Source organism: Alligator mississippiensis, chromosome 5, assembly GCF_030867095.1.
Source record: "Alligator mississippiensis isolate rAllMis1 chromosome 5, rAllMis1, whole genome shotgun sequence".
In the NCBI taxonomy this organism is placed as follows: Eukaryota; Metazoa; Chordata; order Crocodylia; family Alligatoridae; genus Alligator; species Alligator mississippiensis.
The window spans coordinates 157,838,834-157,859,366 of NC_081828.1; the positions used below are offsets into that span (position 1 = coordinate 157,838,834).

The window sequence follows — 20,533 nt, forward strand, 5'->3', positions numbered from 1 at the left end:
CATCTAACCTCCTCTTGAAGACCCCCAGGGTAGGGGAGAGCACCACCTCCCTTGGGAGCCCGTTCCAGACCTTGGCCACTCGAACTGTGAAGAAGTTCTTCCTAATGTCCAATCTAAATCTGCTCTCTGCTAGCTTGTGGCCATTGTTTCTTGTAACCCCCAGGGGCGCCTTGGTGAATAAATACTCACCAATTCCCTTCTGTGCCCCCGTGATGAACTTATAGGCAGCCACAAGGTCGCCTCTCAACCTTCTCTTGCGGAGGCTGAAAAGGTCCAGTTTCTCTAGTCTCTCCCCGTAGGGCTTGGTCTGCAGGCCCTTGACCGTACGAGTTGCCCTTCTCTGGACCCTCTCCAGGTTATCTGCATCCTTCTTGAAGTGTGGCGCCCAGAATTGCATGCAGTACTCCAACTGCAGTCTGACCAGCGCCCGATAGAGGGGAAGTATCACCTCCTTGGACCTATTCGTCATGCATCTGCTGATGCACAATAAAGTGCCATTGGCTTTTTTGATGTTTTTGTCACACTGCCGACACATGTTCATCTGGGAGTCCACTAGGACTCCAAGATCCCTTTCCACCTCTGTGCCACCCAGCAGGTCATTCTCTAGGCTGTAGGTGTGCTGGACATTTTTCCTCCCTAGGTGCAGCACTTTGCATTTCTCCTTGTTGAACTGCATCCTGTTGTTTTCTGCCCACTTGTCCAACCTGTCTAGGTCTGCCTGCAGCTGTTCCCTGCCCACCGGCGTGTCCACATCTCCCCATAGCTTTGTGTCATCTGCAAACTTGGACAGAGTACATTTCACTCCCTCGTCCAAGTCACTGATGAAGACATTAAAGAGTATCGGTCCAAGGACCGAGCCCTGCGGGACCCCACTGCCCACACCCTTCCAGGTCAAGACCGACCCATCCACCACGAGCAGGGCGGTGGTAGCAGTGCAGAGGAGCTGCAGAGCAGCCTGGGCACAGGCTCTAGGCAGCTGCAGCAAGAAGGGGCCAGCAGCAGCAAAGGGGGGAGGCTACTTTTTCCCCCACACTGAGCAGCAGCTTCTGCCCAACTGCTGCCACAGCTCAGATTGGGCAGGCAAGTCCAGAGCAGGTATAAGGCGGGCTGGGGCAGGGCTGTGTGTACAGGGCCTTGCCAGTCCCTGCCAGTACTACAGGGTTGGGGTCCATGGCAGCTGCAGCCAGAAGGAGCTAGCGCCATATGCACTACCTAGAAGGGCAAGTCCAGCTGCCCTTTTTTAGCTTAAGGGCTGGGAGCTGGGGTGGGTGGGGCAGCCATGGGGGGGCTGGAAGAGAGGGCAGGGGTCAGGGGACTTGTGACAGAACTTCCCACATGGAATAGAGCAGTGGGGGGGCAGTGGAGATCCCCACCACCCCCCTGGTAGCAGCTGGTGTGGCAACTTTTTTTTTTTCTTCAAAGAGCCAGGAGCTGGGATAGGAGTTCACTCTTGGGTCTTCAGTGGCTGGGAGAATGGCAGAGGCAGAATGTTCTCCCTCAAAGATTTGCACTGACACAGGTTTTGTAGGCACTGACAATTTTCTAAAATCTCCCACTGATTCCCAAACCAGTACAGCTGTAGTCCAAGTCATAGTGGCTATTGCGCGCAGCTCTGTCATTTCCCTTACCCTAGTACATTAGTGGTGAGAGTTCTTTAAAAAACTATCTATATCCTTTGGGCACATTTTGGGTAAAGCATTACAATTTTTATGGAGGGATACACATCTAGCTGTGCATCCTCTGGACAGGACAAACCTTTACAGAATTGTGTGGGGGGAACCACATAGAGAAAAAGGGAATTTACTGAGGCTGACCAAAGCCAACTGGACTAGGCCTGGTCTATGCTTTTCTCACAGTGCCAGTTCCCACTAGTAGATCTTCGGAGTGGTTAAAAACAAAGGTAATTGATTTGTGGGGGAGAGATATAGAATGTGGATACAACTAAGCCACACAGTCTACCCTGATCAATTCCTTTGATTTCTTGTGGTAAGACCCAGGTTTCCAGTGTGGTTCTGTTTTGAATCTGTCTCCAGTCATTTCATAGCATACTGCAAAACCATTCACCATGCCCAAATTGCTTTTAATACCCTAATTGAGAGATCAGTCACTTTCTTAGATGAAAGACTCTTCCTTTTAAGTTTCAAATAAACATGTAGGGAAATTGAGGCAACAGAGATTAGAATTTCTCATCCATGTTATTCTGGATTTTAAGAAGAGGCAGCAAAACTTTGTTCTCATTAAGCCTTTATTGTAAAATGGTCAACCGACCACTTCCTGTGGATGACATCACTCTTTAGTAAGGAAGTTAACCCTTACTACTACATCCCCCTTTCTCAGGGAAAAACTTGCTATACACTTAGTTACAAAAGGAACCTAAGCAAAGCAGAAACATTGGTAAGTCTAGTCATTTAGACCAAACTAATTCACAGATCTAATCTCTTCAGTGGAACTGAGGCACGGCCAGACCTAGTTTGGTAAACAGGTGTAATTTGATGGAGATGTTCTCAATTCCTGTGGAAAAGACTACTAGGCATCTCCACCCTGTATGAAAGAGGGGTATCTGTCATAGCCTGGACGGTGCCTTTGACCCCTGGATCTGGGATCCAGACTTCCTGATGGAGGGGAAGAGCAGGTGCACATCTTGAAGCATGCCTGGTGTCATAGGTCCGTCTCTGACGGTCCTTTATCTGTTTCTTTCTCATGAAATTCCTTTGGATCGACAAGTTTTGGAACCAAGTCATTGATCATACTTGGGAGGGTTTTATGGAGCCAGCAATTCATAAGCAACTCAGCTGGACTCCACTCATGCTCCAACAGTGTTGAATGGTAGTTCAGGAGTGTCTTTATAGAGATCTTCATTCTTCTGGAGCACATTCTTCACAGTCCTCACTACACATTCTGCTTCTCCGTTACCATGAGGGAAATTTGGACTGCTGGTGACATGAAAGTCATGTTGGGCTGCAAACCGTTTAAACACGGCTCTAAAAAACTGTGGGCCATTATCAGTTCTCAAAACTGAAGGTGTGCTATGGCATGCAAATATACTCTTCAATGCCATTATAACTCTCTCTGTTGTGATGCTCTAATTGTACCACCTCCACATAACAGGAATAATAATCCATAGCAACGAGGTAAACAGAACACTTCCAGGTGAATAAATCGGCTCCCAACATCTGCCACGGATGATCTGATAAATCAGTTATGAGGCATGGCTCCACATAGACTGGTCAGTGTTGAGTGTTAGACCCCGACTCCATGCGGTGCCCAATGACTAGGGAGATGACAGTCTAATTACCCATGGATCCTGTTACTCATTAGCCTGAGCAGAGCAGGGAGCAAACACCAGCACATATTGCTCGCAACAGCTTTATTCAGAATGGAGACGGCTTCGGACTAGCTCCCACACTGATGGAATACAGGGAGCTGCAATGAACAATAGTTTTTTTCTACATTTATACACTTTGGTTCATGTTTATTAACATTTGTTCCACCCTCGCCCCTCCTATGTCCCACCCGTTTCTTCTCCCATCTTAAGCTCTGCCTCAGTTTACTGTTTGCTTCATTAGCATGGAATTGCCTATGCATTTCATTCATTTATATGACTTCTTACTATGAGCGCGTGTCTGAGACCTTGACTCCTTTTCTTTGGTCAATGGGTGGACTTTGACCAAAACCTGGAAGCTTCTGGAGTCTTCTTCACCAATCACCATTCATCTTTTTGCATATGTTCATCTTGGATTCTGTTACCAATTACATGTTGTTTTTCACTTTCCAGTCTGTTTTTCTGTCTTAGGTTGTACCATCTTTCACCGTTTTTGGCCCCCTGTATCTTATCTCATTCCTTACTGTAGCTAGTCCACAGCACACAGACTTGCACAGATTCACTTGCTGCTTTTCCCTCAGAAAATGGTTAACACAGTTAAAATGGTTACTTAACATAAGCAAATGGTTGGCTTAGTTATCATTCTGCCTTGTGGTCAGCAGCTTTGCTAGGCCACAGGTCATGCCTTTGTATTCAGCTACAAATCCAGTGCTCCTTAATAATCCAAATTATTGTCACCCTAACATTGAGCACAAACCTTACAACTAGCCACCCAATTCTGTATGTCCTCACAGATGAAGAAGCCACCAAACTGTCTGGTAAGCCCTGGCTTGACGTTTTTGTAATGCCCTGGTGAGCATCATGAATCTTCTCTAGGATTTCCTGGTATAGTGTTGAAGGTATCGGTACTCTGTTGTGCAGCATGACTAAGTCTCTGACAACATGGAAAATGAGTCTCTCTTGTTGGTACTTTGCCTGTTCACAGTCCTCGAACCTTACTTGAGGCCATCCTTCCAAGCAGTATTTCTTTTTCTTTTGGCAAGAGGATTTGGCTTCTTGAGCTTCCTGAATTTTCATTTGTAGCGAAGCAGATATGGGTAGCCCATCTGCATTAACATCCACATAAACAGCAATATCTCACTCTTGGCGGAATTCTTCTGGAGACAGTGGAGTCTGTAATGGTGCCCTAGAAAGAGTATCAGCTGTTGATAACTCTTCTCCGAGGATGTGTACTATAATGTAGGTGAATTTCACTTCAAAATGCTGAAATCTCTGGATTCTTGGTGGAAGTTCATCATGAGGTTTGTCTCCTAACACAGACACAAGTGGCTTGGGATCAGTTTGTAAAGTACAAGTCAGTCTCACAAGAAATGTTCTGAGTCACTTGCATGTCCATGTTATGCCAGTGCTGCTTCTTTTCTGTTTGTGCATGTTGAGTTTCAGGTGGAGCAAGTGTTCTTGACACACAAGCAATAGGAGCCCAGTGATGTTGTAACAGTCCTTCAAGCCCATATGATGAAACATCTGCTGCAATATGAGTGTCTTGTGTTGGATCACATTGGGCCGGTATCAGGGAGGAACTGAGTATAGATTTGATCTCGTTGAAGGCCGACTGCTATAGCAGTCCCCAGCACCATATGTTCTTGTCATTTAAGAGGTCTCTTAAAGGCTCTATTATTGTTGCCAAGTTTGACAAACAACAGCCCAAGTATGTAGTCATGCCTAAAAATCTGTGTAATTCGGGGACATCTTTGGTTCCAGGAACCCCTTGATCACTGCAATTTTTGATGGATCTGGTTGAATCCCATGTGGTGTAATCTAATATCCCACAAACATGATCTGCAAAGTAGCAAAGGTGTACTTTTCATTAAGTATAACTCCAGCCTCTTGAAGTTTTCTGTATTGCATCCACTCTTGCATCATGTTGTGCCTTGGTGGTCCCAACAATTAAATATCATCGGCATGACAAAGAACATCTTGTAGGCCATCCAGTATCTGTGACATCCCAAACTGAAAGAATTCAGGAGCTGATGAGATTCTGAAAGGTAGCCATTTAAGCCAGTATTGTCCCAATAGAGTAATAAGAGTTGTTAGCTTGGATGATTCAGCAGCTAGAGGAATCTGCTAGAACTGTGCCCGAGCATCCAATTTTGTGAAAACTTTGGTTCCTGCAACTTGAGCCAAGGTGTGTTCCGCGGAAGGAAGACTGTGTCTTTCTCTGCACACGTACTTGTTCAGCTGTGTGAGGTCAACACATCCTAATTTTACCATTGACTTTTGGCACAACCACCATCCTAAAACACCAAGGAGTAGGTTCTTGAATCTTTGGAATTACTCCCATTTCCTCCGTACGTGTTAGCTCTTCTTTAATTTTGTCCAAGATGGGTACCTTTGCCACTAGTTAATGCATATGGAATGGCATCAGCTTTTAGGCACATCTGATATTTACCTGACATTTTCCCCAGAACAGGAAAGACTGATGGGTATTTGGTTCTGTAGTACTGCTGCAAGGATTTCTGGTCCACTGTTTCATCTAGTTGATAGACAAGTTGCAGTGCCTGTATATCTGGTAAGCCAACTAAAGGCATAGCAAGATTACTAATCACATAGACTTCCTGATCTATACATCTCTGCTTCAGTGTCATCTTTGCATTAAAGGATCCCAGTAATTTGAGGGTAATGTTTCCTGGTCCCCATAGCAGTTTAGTAGGGGTAAGGAGAATGTGGGCTGTAGTAAGGATCAGGGATAGCTGAGACTGTTGCTCCTGTATCTGTTTTAAATGGCATTGGCTGTCTATTGAGCTCAATTTCTGTCATCCAGACTCCTGGATCTGATGAAGACTTTGTAACTTCATCTAAAATTACTGTGCAATCCTCTACATCCTGTTCTGTGACTTCAGACTCCCATGGTAAAGCAACAGACTGAAGCATAGTGACCTTTCTTTTTTACATCACCAAGATATCTCTTCTGTAGCAGAACACTGAGCAAGACTGTGTCCTGGACTTTGTCCACACCTGTGGCATTGGCCTCTTTTTCCACTTGTTTGCTGCTGTGGGTACTGGCAGGACCACTCCCGTATTCATTGTGCCTGTCAATTCTATTTGTATTTGTAGTTTCTTTATAGTGTGCATTGTATCCATATTAAGTAATGCCTGACAGGACTGAGAATCACTCCCGATTTCTCTTTGTTGCTGTTTAGCTAGCTGTGGTTGGCGAGCCTATGTAATAGCCTTCTGGAGCATTAAATCACAACTACGTGGTCCCTAGTTAGCTCCTCCTTAAGCTCCCCATATTGGCAGGATTCAGCCATTGTATACAAAGATGTGATGATTCTTAGATATTAGGGTCAGAAGGGACCTCAGTAGATCATTGAATCCGACCCCCAGCCCCAGGCAGGAAGGAGAGCTGGAGTCAGATGACCTCAGCCAAGTGCTTGTCCAGTCTCCTCTTGAAGACCCCCAAGGTAGGGGAAAACACCACCTCCCTTGGAAGCCCATTCCAGATTCTGGCAACCCTTACTGTAAAGAAGTTCTTCCTAATGTCTAACTTGAATCTGCTCACTGTCAGTTTGTGGTCTTTATTTCTAGTTACTCAAAGGGGTGCCCTGGTAAACAGAGCATCTCCTATTTCTTGCTGTCCCCCCCCAGATGAATTTGTAGACAGCCACAAACTGACTGAATTTGCGGAGGCTGAAGAGATTCAGGTCCCTCAATCTTTCCTTGTAGGGCCTTACCTGCAGGCCCCTAACCATATGAGTGGCCCTCCTCTGGACCCTCTCAAGGTTATCCACATCCCTGTCGCATGCATCTGTCCACAGATTCTGAAGGCTTCTGTTTACAGAGATTGAATCTGGCTCATTCATAAATTACATTTCTTTTGCCCAGAAAATGATCAGTTAATGTTTCTATCACTGCAGCATATTGCTTTTTCTCTGCATTTCTAAGAGGCAATGACAGCAGAATTTCATCCACCTGATCTTCCGTACAGTAGGTAAGAATATTCACTTGGTAAGCTTCCGACTGTGTCCAGACCCGACACTTCCCTGAAGTGATTAAAACGCCTGATCCATCAAGGCCACATTCCAGGGAATTGGAAATCAGTCCGTTCTGGTGGTGCAAATGCGAGTGTCTGCATGATCTCTGTAGCTAGCCTCAGTGCTGTACTGTGCTGTGCTGCAGATAGAGGAGCTTAGCTATGCTCTGCACTGGATCCAGCTGCTGCTAGAGTTGGATCCATCAGTTGGGAATCACCTGTTCAATTTCCTGTTGGTGGCAGGATTTCCCACTGCTTCACCATTTGTTGTTCTGAATTTTAGGAAGAGGCAAGGAAACTTCTTCTCATTAAGCCTTTATTGTAACAACTAACCCCTGACCCAAAATGGTCAACCAACCACTTCCTGTGAATATCACACTACTACAGGCCACATAGGTGTCTGTGTAGAGCTATAGTATGAGGAGGATCAGAGTAATTCAAATACTGGTGCTTCCCTACAGCAGCTAATTCATTCAATAGAAACATTCAAATGAGTAGGAAGAGATAGAAAGGGATGCTTTCATACTTGGATATTGTAAATCGCACTTACGCCTTCTGAAAACTGTCAGCTTAATTGAAGCTCTGTCAGGAAGGAGTTCCTATGTCACTTAAACGAACATGAATTCATCTATCTTAAAAAGGGATAGTTTTAATATTTACTCTTTTATAAATTCAAAAGCAACCTTTAAAAGCATGAGGCTTTCTAAGTGTATCTTTAATCAGTTATGCTAAATGTAAATCTCATGCTATTTTTAGTTTAAAAGTTTTAGTTTCACGTTTTTAGCATACATGTGTATCTTAAAACCAAAATCAAAATATCTGGATGATACTGAGATTGAAATTTTGGCTAAAAGAAAGAAATGGTGGATGTGTTAACAGGTGTATGTTATGAAAGTTGAAAGAAATGATTCTTCCTTTCTGTTCAGCACTAGTGAGGCTTTGCCTGGAGTACTGTGTCCAGTATGGGGACCATGGACAAATTGGATGGAGGAGAGCAACAACAGTGATTAGCGGGCTAGAAAACATGACGTATGAGGAAAAGCTGGAAAACCTGAGATCATTTAGTCTGAGGAAGAGAAGACTAAGGGAGGATTTGATAAGTTTTCAAATAAAAAGAGGGTTTATACAAGGGAATTGATCAATTGCTTTCTCTGTTCACAAGGCACAGGCCAAGTAGTAGTATAGTAAAAGTCTTAAATTGCAACCAGCACTACTTAAGTTAGGTATTACAACCCCCTTTTCTAATATGAGGGTAATCAAACACTTGGACAGATTAGCTAGAGCAGGAGTTGTCAATCAGGGGTACACGTACCCCTGGGGGCATTTGAGAAGGCCCTAGGGGATACATGCAGGCGGGCGGAGATGGAGTGCTGCCACACACCATCCTATGTTGCCACGCAGGTGCCTCCCAGCCAGCTGGACGCAGGGGAGGAGGGAAGCTCGCACGTGGCAGGTGCCACCGCTCCATGTCCAGCCATGCACCACACCCCTTTCCCCCGCTCTGCGTCCGATTGCCAGGAGTACACTGATCCAAAAAGATGGAAAACCCCTGACCTGGAGAGCGTGTGGAATCGCCATCACTGTAGGATTCATAGATTCATAGATTGTAGAGTCAGAAGGGACCACAATGGATCATCGTGTCCGACCCCCTGCCCCTGGCAGGAAAGAGGACCGAGGTCAGATGACCCCAGCCAGGTGACTATCTAGCCTCCTCTTGAAGACCTCCAAGCTAGGTGGTAGCACCACCTCTCTTGGAAGCCCATTCCAGATCCTGGCCACCCTTACTGTGAAAAATTTCTTCCTAATATCTAACCTAAATCCACTGTCAATTAGTTTACACCCATTATTCCTAGTCACTCCCTGGGGCACCCTAGTAAACAGCACTTCCCCTATTCCCCGTTGACCTCCCCTAATAAATTTATAGGTGGCCACAAGATCTCCCCTCAGCTGTCTCTTGTGAAGGCTGAAGAGATTCAGCTCTCTCAACCTCCCCCTGTAGGGTCTATCATGAAGGCCACTAATCATGTGAGTGGCCCTCCTCTGGACCCTCTCCAGATTCCCCGCGTCTCTCTTGAAGTGTGGTGCCCAAAACTGGACACAGTACTCCAACCGCAGCCTGGCCAGTGCCGCATAGAGGAGGAGCATCACCTCCTTTGATCTATTAGTCATGCACCTGCTAATGCACGACAAGGTGCGATTGGCCTTGTTGATGGCCTCGTTATACTGCCGGCTCATGTTCATCTTGGAGTGAATTATGACTCCAAGATCCCTCTCTGCTTCCGAGCTGCTGAGAAGGACACTCCCCAACCTATAGGTGTGCTGGGGGTTCCTCCTTCCCAGGTGGAGTACCTTACATTTATCTTCATTAAATTGCATCCTATTTCTCTCTGCCCATTGATCCAACCTGTCCTGGTCAGCCTGAATCTGATCCCTGCCCTCCAGTGTACTAACTTTGCCCCATAAGTTGGTATCATCAGCAAACTTGGAGAGGGTGCTCTCCACGCCCTCGTCCAAATCGCTGATGAAGATATTAAATAATATTGGTCCGAGGACCCCTGCAGACCAAGAAGGAACCATCCACTACCACTCTGGGTGCGGTCCCTAAGCCAGTTGGCCACCCACCTGACCGTGTAGGCATACACTCTACAGTCTGCTAGCTTCCCAATGAGGATAGGGTGCGAAACTGTGTCGAAGGCCTTCCTAAAGTCCAGGAAGACGACATCAGCCTCGGCTACCACATCCAGGCAGTGTGTGACCTGGTCATAGAAGGCTACAAGGTTTGTCAGGCAGGATCTACGTGTGACAAACCCGTGCTGTTTTCCCCTCAGCATCGTTTCCCCTACTGGGCCTGCACAAATGTGTTCTTTGACTATTTTCTCTAGCATTTTCCCAGGAATAGAGGTAAGACTGACTGGTCTAAAGTTACCCAGCTCATCCCTTCTCCCTTTCTTGAAAATGGGCACCACATTGGCCCTTATCCAGTCCTCAGGGACCTGGTCGGAGCACCATGAGTGCTCAAACAGCTGTGCCAGCGGCTCAGCTATGACACTGGCCAATTCTTTCAGCAGCTGTGGATGGAAGTCATCCGAGCCTGCTGACTTGTACCCATCCAGCTCCTCCAGGAGTTCTTTAACTATTTCAGAACTAACCATAGGTGGACTGGTGCCATGTGGACATCCGTCAAAGATCGAGGTAGGAGAATTGGCTTGATCAGTACTTAGAAATACTGAAACGAAGAACTTCTTGAAGAGCTCTGCTTTTTTTTTTCCATGTCAACCACCAACTGTCCTGATTTGTCTGCAGGGGCCCTATGTTGCTCTGAGCTTTCCTTTTGCCTGCTGTATACCTGAAGAAGGACTTTTTATTGTCCTTGATTGTTGAAGCCAGCCTGAGCTCAAGCGCCACCTTGGCCTGTCTAACTGATTCCCTGCAATAGCGTGCCAGGGAGATATATTCCTCTTTGGTGGCTGCTCCCTGCTTCCATTGCCTATACATCTCTTTCTTTGCCCCCCAGACTCTCCTGGAGTTCCCTGTTCAGCCAAGGGGGCTTTTTGCCCCCTTACCTCCCTCCCTATGTAATGGGATAGACTCCTTTTGAGCCCCAAGGATCACTCCCTTGAGATACCTCCAACCCTCCTGGACCCCCATTTGCTCTATGTTCTTGAGTTGCATCCCCTCACTAACTAGCCTTCTAAGCTTGCTAAAGTTGGCCCTTCTGAAGTCCAACACCTTAGCCCCACTAGTTACTTTACCCACCCTTCGCTGGATAGTGAACTCGACCAAGTGATGGTCACTATCTCCCAGGCTACCATGAACTTGCATGTTCCCCACGAGATCATCCCCTGTTGCTAAGACCAGGTCAAGCAAGGCGCTACCCCGGTGGGACTAGACACCACCTGTGTTAGGTGGAGGTCCTGCACACAGTGTAAGAACCTCCATGAGTGGCTTGTTTTGGCTGTCTGCTCCTCCCAGCAGATACCTGGGTAGTTTAAATCTCCCATGACCACCGCCTCCCTCACCTGTGTGGCATCTGCTAGCTGCCCGGTAAACTTTTAAATGTAGGTTGGACAGATGCTTGGAATGGTTTAGATCAGGGGTGGGCAATTATTTCGGGCGGAGGGCTGCTTACCCAGTTTTGGCAGGCTGTCAAGGACTGCATGGATAGCCCCACCCCTTGACAGGTACCCTGCCCCCTGGTCACCATCTTGGGACCAATGTCCCAATGTCTTGGGACCAATGTCACAGGTCCAGCACCGGTGGGGCCCAAAACGGGGCACAGGCTGGCAGAGGTCTGTGGAGCCACCTGGAGCTTGCGTACTGGGCAGCACAGAGGTGGCGGTGGCAAACACTGCCCAGCATGTCAAGTGGGAGGGCCACAGCTGCTGCCCATGCACAGCCCCAGTGGGTGAACCCGGAGCCGCACAAGGCCCAGGCTGTCTGTGGGGCTGGGTTACAAGGTGGTGCTGAGCGCAGGGGGGAAAAGCAGCCCCTCCTTACCCTGTGGCCAGCATCCCACACTGCAGCCACTTGCAGCCCGTGTGAGGCTGCCTGTGCCTGCTCCAGACAGCCCTGTGCGGCCTGTGAGCAGCTGCAGCAGGGAGCGGTGGCCACGGGGCAGGAAGGGGTCACTTTTCCCTGTGCTGGGAAGGAGTACGGAAGGCACCTGGGGAAAAGCTGAATGCTGGGGGGGGGAAGCAGCCCCTCCCCTACCCTGTGGCCAGCACTCCCTGCTGCAGCAACTCGCAGCCCACACGGGGCTGTCCTGAGCAGGCACAGGCAGCCCCACGCAGGCTGCAAGCGGCTGCAGTGTGGGGCACTGACCATGGGGCAGCTGAGGGGCCGCTCCCTCCTCAACTTTTTCCTGGGGCACTTTCCCCAGGCTCCTTCCCTGCCTGGGGTCCCCCCCACTTACCTGAGGTTCTGGCGTGGGGCAGCCATGTTGTCCCAAGCCAGAAGCTGCTGCTGGGGCTTCTGGCTGGGGGGGCGGGGCTGGGTGGGTGCTGCTGTTGTGGGAGCCCACCAGCCTTCCCTTGGGTCCTACTGCCCTTGATTCCTGTCATTTTTTTTACAGGAACCAAGGGCAGATGAATATTTAATTTTCTAAATTTTTTAGGGGCCCCACAGGCCGGATAGAATGGTTTTGCAAGCTGGGTCCAGCCTGTGGGCTGTATTTTGCCCCCCCGCCGGTTTAGCTAGATTGATATTGTGTTGAACAAGGGCTAGACTAGGTCCCTTTCAGCCGTATTTTTCTATAAAATGTGTATTTTATTATGTTTGAGTAAGATGAAACTATGTAATGTAGTGAGTTGATTAATGTGTTTTTGGAACTTCCTTCTAGTCGCTGTGGGGGAAATCAGGATAGAATGCCATTCTGAACGGAGGACATGTTTGCCAGCACCATGTCCTAATACAAGTAACATTAGCCTATGGAATATCCTGAGAAACAACATTGGAAAGGATCTCTCCAAAGTGGCCATGCCTGTTGAATTAAATGAGCCACTTAACACTCTTCAACGTCTCTGTGAAGAACTGGAATACAGTGAGCTATTAGATAAAGCAGCACATACTCCAGATCCATTTGAAAGGATGGTAAACATTATTTTCTTCAAATACTGAACAACATTAGATTTAATTAATAAATTGTGTGATGCAAAAATAGTCTGTCCAAGAGATGAGAGCACTTATCCAGTTCTTTCTTTGTGCCCCTATCCTAAAGGGGTAGGGCTCCAAAATTTAATATATCTAGTAATAATTTAATATATTGTCTTATTATATACAATAGGTGCATTATGCTCTCACATGTGCACTTTTTACTACTGTTTGCAATCTTTGCACATAGGATATAATTTTCACTGTCTTAATTGGGAGCAGTTATTCTCTGATGTCTGATTTTTCGTGCAGCTTTAGACGAGAGAAAAACTTAGGTCTGTTCTGCAATACTTTTTCCCTGCTGATTTTTAAACCAATATGCTTCCCTCATGAGTATAAATGGTGTGACATCTTATCTCTTTGGTAACATGTTGTGGGGTTTTTGTTTTTTCCTTTTCAATGCAAACATGTGAAGTGCTGTGCCTAGGGAGGAATAGCCAAATACACAATTGCAGAATGGAAGATAACTAGCTGGGTAGCAGGATTGGTGACAGGGATTTGGTGGTATTGATGGATCTGCAGACTCAACGTGAGACAGTAATGTGACATGGTCAAAAAGAAAAGAAGCAAAGCAAACATTATTTTGAGTTGCATCAACAAGAGTATTAGGTGTAAGACATGAGAAGTGATGGCACCGTTCTACTTGGCCCTGGCTAGGCCTTAACTAGAGCATTGCATGCAGTTATGGGCTCCACGTTTTTAAGGGGTGTGGAGAGGTTGGAAAGGTATCAGAGGTGGGCAACAAAAATGTTAAAGGGGTTGGAAGACAAGTTGCATGTGGAAAGGTTGAAAGGGGTTTATATAGCTTGGAAAAATGGAGATTAATGGGGTGCATGATAGCAGTTTTCAGTGACTGGAAAGGTTGCCATAAAGAAGAGGGAGAACAACTGTTCTCCCTTGCTGCAGAGGGCAGGCTGTAAGCATTGGCTTTAAATTGCAGTAATTGGATTTAGAGATCCCAGGAAAAACTTCTTCACTGTTAAAACAGTGAGACAGCAGAACAGACTGCCCAGTGAAGCCCAGGGGGAATCTCCTTCAAGATTTTCAAGAGGAAAATAAGCATTGGTCGAGGATGATTTAAGAATAGCATTCATGCAGGGGGGGGTTGAGCCAGATGTCCCTGGAGGTCCCTTCCAACCCTGTAGTTTTACAGTTCCTCTGTTCCTGAAGGGCACATATTGGATCTTCAAGTATGATAGTATTAATATCTGTATTAACAGAATAAGCCACCTTGTTTTATTGGCTGTGTTGTGTAAGGTTTTTGGGTCACTTTAAAAATGTTCCAAGTCTCAAACTGAGCAACAGATATGTGTACTCAGTTAAAGTACAAATGCACTTTTAAGTAAAATATTTTCAAAGCTGTTTCTCTCTCTTATTTGCCTGCCAAGATGGAATATGAAGGTTTTGTGTTTTCTGGGCCAGTTGCCTACCTCAGCACTCCTCTCCGTGTGGCTCATTACCAAAGTAGAGCTGCTGTCAACTATTAGAAACATGGAACCCTGGTTCCAGAACTTGGCACACAAGGGAGAGAGAATCTACTCTTCTGTTATATTGTTTTTCCAAGTATAATCACATTTATTTAAAGTTTAAGGCCATACATGTATTCTGATAGCTAAGTAATTAAACCAGTTTTGATTAATATATCGATTGATTTTTAAACAACATTTTGCTGTTTCCCTTACAGTTAATGAGGCACTTAAACTCAGTGTCTCTCGTGTTGGTGACACTCTAATTTCTGTAAACAATCTGCTGCAAATTAGATGAATAGTAACTTTACTTTTTTATAAGAAAACTTTACTTCCATCTAAAGAATTATTTTTCACTTCTATTCTGTTGGGGGTAAACTATAGTCTGAACCAAATTAGGAAATCCCTCATGGCCAGTAAAAATATACATTTTGTTTAAAAAAAAATATATATATATATTAAAAAAAAAATAGTAGTTGCTTTCTTATGAAGTGAAAATTAGATTTTTTTTTTTTTTTTTTTTTTTGGCCCTCTATTTTCAGGGAAACTACATTAAGAATGGAGAAATAGCGATTTCTGCAGACCAAATATGCTAAAAGCTAGATGAATATTAGCTAATATCTCATAATCCTGCTACATGGCAGTTCAGTTTGGAATGTTTCTTTTACCAACTGATGTACTGAGATTTGAAGGGGAGTATATTCACATTGCAATATAAAACTTTCCCAGAAAGATAGGCAGAGGAATTTTTATCAGATAAAACTTGGAGTTTTGCTGAGAAGACAGCACTTTTTCTAGACAATTGCAATCTCTTAAGTAGTGTAAAGAAAACTGGCAAGATAAGGTGAAGGTGAGCACACAATAGACAAATGCAGGTTGAACTGATGAAGAAAGTAAAATGGTAAAATGCATTTGTAAATGTATAAAGCAATGACTTGCTGGTCAATACACATGTACACGCGTGCTCTCTCTTTCTCCCTGGACAAAGAATAGGGTATAGGACCACAACAGAAGAAAGATAATATTTAGAAACATTTTTCTGGTCAAAAATTTAAATTAACCCTTTTAATTTACCATCTTTTTTTGTTCTTTAGAGTTCTACTTTGTTTATACTCCTTATTAGCTTGTAAATGTCTAAACTCTAATTTTAGAAGTACTGTTTTAGCAAACATTTTGTTTAGCACTAGTCTCAGAGTATCATTAATAGCTGCTAGCATTATTGACCTAGCATCTTTAACATTCATGCTCGTACACATGCATGCACACACTTATAGTAAGTTTCATTTTGAGTATTTATTTCTAATTCATTTAAAGAATCCTTTTCCTGTCTTTTCATTATGTTTGTTACAGCTTTGTTGTGATAGAATAAAAGTGAAGTACCCTTCAAATCTTTTATCACTTGTAAGTTTTTAATCAAACCCTTGAAATGACTCTGGGAAAATTGAATAACACTCCAATGTTTATGCTTAATGCTTGACTTGCAGTAGACATATATACATATTTGCAAATTGCCAACTGCAAAAAAAAAATGTAATATCTGACATCAATGTAAGGTCTCTTTTCTCCTCTTCCCCCCCCCCATGAGGCAAAACTGAAAACTGTCAGTATTAACCAAAATACTATGTACTTTATTCTTAGGTGTATGTGGCTGCTTTTGCAGTATCTGCATATGCATCCAGTTACTACAGAGCTGGAAGTAAGCCATTTAATCCTGTACTTGGAGAAACCTATGAATGTATCCGTGAAGATAAGGGCTTCCAATATTTTTCAGAGCAGGTATTGTGTTTTGTGCTACATAAACATACTGTTGTTTATTTAATAGGCTAATTAATTGTGGATGTGTGGCAGGAGTCCACTGGTGCTAGCAACAAAATGTGAAGAAGCTAAAGGTAATTTGTGCTCATAAGACTCGACACTACAGAATTACAATAGAGATGTTTTCACTCTTCCAAAATGCAGCTCACTCTGGGGTATAACATGTTAATAGCACCCAGGATTTTCTTGGTCTCCCATCCAAAAACAAGTGCCTGACTGTGCAATTATCCTGTAAAATCTGGAATTACAGCTTAACATGTGGTTGCAGGACATATATACAGCAAAGCAGAGAAGGTCTGAGTGTTTCTGCAAATAGTCTCCCAACAGGAGAATGATTAAAGTGTAACAAAATGCGAGGTTGGAAACCAGCTAAATGAAGCGGAATTGGATTATTAAAATTCTAGACTTAAAAAGGTGTGGGGGAGGGGGATGGAATTTGGTTACTGTGGTATTCTCTGAAGTAAAACAGGTTAAAACCAGTTCGTTTCACCTCATACAGACAGGAGGGGAAAAAAACAATTTTTCAGTGATATGGAAGCGCTTAAAACAACCTATTAGAAAATGAACTTTGAATTAAACTTTGAAGATAGAACCATAGAACCTAAAACACTAGGTCTTTAAATAAGTATTAAGTAATCTTAATATAGTCCTGGGCATTCCTGAGCTGGATAGATGAGAATGGATAGAGCAGGTATTGGATTTAAAATGGTAGTAGTATTCCTGTACTAAACTTCAGATTTATGGTGATGTAATCCAGTGACTCATGAGAGTTACGCTGGCGTCAAATCAGATTGGAGTAATACAGTGGTGAATTGGGCCCAGTGTTACATTTTGAAGTATTTTGAGTTAATATGAAAGGATTTGTCCTTCCATGACAAGTAGATGAAATGATTAAAACATTTAACTGCGTGTTCTAAACTAGTAAGATCCATCATATAGTTTTCTATGTTAAATAATTTAACTGTAAGTATAGTAGTAGTAGTCGTTGTCTTATTTGCAGCTATTGTTAAAACAATACAATAAAATGAACAATAAATTGTATATAATATAACATTTATATAGATTATAAATTATCATTTTTGCTAAAAGTACAGTAAAAGCTTTGTTAGCTGGCATGAGTGGGGGAAGGGAGGTGCTGGTTATCTGAAAATTCTGGTTATCTGAGAGTTATACCAGCCCTAGCCTGCAGCAGCAGCCTGCCCTGCCCCATGCAGATCCCTTTCCCCTCCCCACTTCTGTTCCCCTATGGACTTTCCTGCCTGGGGGTGCATGCACACGCTCGGCTCCCCTCCCCCCCCAACATTTTTTTTTTTTCCTACCTCCGCCTACGCAGATATCAACTAGAAGGGCTTCCAGCAGTTCCTCTATCGACAGCATCACTAACTAATGTAAACAACAGAAATACTTGATGCGCATGCCGGATAGGCTCAGCAAAGGGTCTGGTTGCTAAAGTGAAGATTTGTATTGGGGGATGTTGGAAATTCCAATTAATAGAGTATTCCAGTTAGTAAAATGCTGGTTAAAACAGCTTTTACTGTATTCAGTAATATCCATTCAACTACCATAATGGCCATAGCAGAAGCATTCATGTTGTGGCCCTGTCAGAGTCCAATGAATCTGCTAAATTCTGCTAAATATCTTGTCATCAACAATGTCAGACATGCATGATCCTGAAAAAATATCTAAGTTGTTTGCAGATGTTAAAAAAAAAAAACAACCCCCTCGCACTTGAAATTCCGTCTGGTCCTGCACAGAGCCCAGCACATGCTCAGAAGAGGCAGCAGCTTAGTTGGACCTGACCTGCCTAACGGATGTATAGATCGGGCACTTTAGTGGGGCTTTTTTGACGCTTTTATCTAATAACTGATTGACTCAGCCTTAGATAAAAGCACCAAAAAGCCCTGCTGAAATGCCCGATCTATACAGACGCTGTAGAGCTGAGTCAAAGTAATGCACTGCTTGTTCTAGTAAACCACTTTTTTAAACATCTACAAACAGCCCTAGTTTATGACAAGGACACAAGAAGAAAAAGAATCCATTCTACCAGTTTATACAAAATTAAAAGTACTACTACCACTTGTTTAAAAAAGAAAACTTTAAGTGCTAATACACTTAGTTTAATAATACACTTTTACTGGCATGGGGTGAAGGAGCAATAGGTGAGTGCAGAGAAACACAGGAAATAAAAACATACAGCTTGATATAAGTGAGTTCTTCTCCATGTAGGCAGTTAAGTTCTTTGGCCAAGGACCATTGCAATATGTGGCTGGAGTTGTGTTACATTTCACAGAAGCACATACAGTGGTAATTCAGGTGATTCTACATTCTTACTATAGTAAATCTGGAATAACTATTCAAGCTAGTGAAATCTCTTTGGATTTACAGTGGTGTCAGTGGGTGCCTTTGCACATGCACTTTACTGCACCCCATAAAGTGTCACTGTCTACATGTACACCTGTATTAGTGCAGTAAATTAATTAACTCTGCCATAGGATAGTATTGTCAGGAACGGTACTATCCTACAGCAGAGTAATTACATGCACTGAAACATGTAGACAGTGACAGGCTGGCTGAGGCACAAGGGTGCTAAAGTGCAGGGGCTGCCTAGCCCCACAATTTAGCACCCTTGTGCCCCAGCCAGCCCCTCCACTGCTCAATGCCACCATTCAAGCTGACGCCCTCTGCCAACCTGGGACTGCTCCACCCCAGCTCAAACTGCTGTGGTCCCAGGCTCACATGCAGACGCTGTGCCCAGGAGCTGGTGACTCTGGCACAAACTTCGCTGGAGTTCATCACATCGCCTTAATGGCACACCTAGATGTACCCAGGGACAGCTAAATTTAGACTATAACATTTAGTGAAAGCTGAGAAAGAAAACATCACCTGACTATGGGTTAGAAAGTGCCAAAGGCCCCCTTATAGTTGGACTTATCACACCCAGAGGGACCTATTTGAATTTAGTTAAAGGAAAATACTGGAAGAGAAAGTATACGTTAACATCATACATGTGGCCAGTTAAATTGGCAGTGAGGTTAAAAGTAGTCGGCATTTATTCCTAACTGAAAATAAAGTTGTGCTTTGTCATATCTGTTGCTTTTCTGACATTGAATATCTGTGCTTAGTATATTTTCCACTAACCTCTGCCCAGAGATTAATAGAAAACTTAACTGCAATGAGAACTGCTCCTACACTTGTGTGGGCACTCTATTTCACACAATTTCTTTTAATCCCCTGCAATGTTGAATTACAGCCATCACCAAAATAGCAGAGGTTGTAAAAATAAGTAAATACATTTTAAGTCATGCTGCTAGTAGAAGCAGATTCTGAGGAAGTGCCAGTGGTGGAAGGTTTAGATATAAAAATGCATAGGTAAATGTAGTAGCTGCTGGTCTTAAATAAGGTTATGTGGATTTTTTTTTCCAAGTGGTAAGCAAAGCCAACTCCCATTAAAGTAAATGGGATTCTTGAGTATTCAGCATCTTTGACATTTAGGTTGACACTGCCTTTATTTTGGCATTTGTTTGCTTACAGCAGAAGTAAATTTGGTTTTCAATTTCTTTAAACGTGTTTGCAGCTACCAGGTAATGCATTAATGGGCCCTCCTATAGGCCAGATGTAGTTACCATGTTAATGGCAATGTACAAATATGCCGTTAACATTTAACCCAACCACAAATGTCACAGGCCTTTTTAAAGTGTTTGCTTCAAATTTACTGCACAACCCTTTGTAAACTCGGTGCTTTATTTATTTATTTATTTATTTATTTTACTGGCTCTTCTCTTGGGACAGAATTCTAAGAGAAAAAACTAGGCATTTAAGCTGGAAAATTTACCTGTGGGGGAAAAAAAAAGTAAGATTCATGTGACCATTAAATGTTAATTTTATCACTTTTTCTTCTTTTTGTTAGGTGAGTCATCACCCACCTATTTCTGCATGTCATGCTGAATCTGCAAATTTTGCTTTTTGGCAAGGTAAAAATCCATTTACTGCTATAGTCCTCGTAATTGCTTTATCTTGCATGTAAACGGAAACATCTAGCAGATCAAGAGGAAGAGTTTCCCAGATGTTAAATAATATTAGAACTACTTTGGCAATCTTTGTCCCTAAACTCTGGCATGCTTTCTATAATATTTGCAATTGCATACAATTTATACAATCGTTTCTTATAAAAATTCATTCATGAATGTTAAATACAAACTTCTGTACTTCCTAAATGTGCTGAAATGTTTTATAATTTATATTTAAAAT

The 20,533-nt window shown here is 43.7% G+C and overlaps 1 protein-coding gene across 12 annotated transcripts in view; it reads left to right on the forward strand.

Annotated features, from left to right (window-relative positions):
• OSBPL3 (oxysterol binding protein like 3) overlaps positions 1 to 20,533 on the forward strand; it is a 160,992-nt gene that overhangs the window by 121,623 nt on the left and 18,836 nt on the right. For all 12 annotated transcript variants that reach the window (XM_059728901.1, XM_059728907.1, XM_019498026.2 and 9 more), the window contains 3 exons: positions 12,694 to 12,944; positions 16,109 to 16,246; positions 20,193 to 20,256. In XM_059728901.1, the coding sequence (XP_059584884.1) occupies positions 12,694 to 12,944; positions 16,109 to 16,246; positions 20,193 to 20,256 (453 nt within the window). The remainder of the gene's footprint in view (positions 1 to 12,693; positions 12,945 to 16,108; positions 16,247 to 20,192; positions 20,257 to 20,533) is intronic.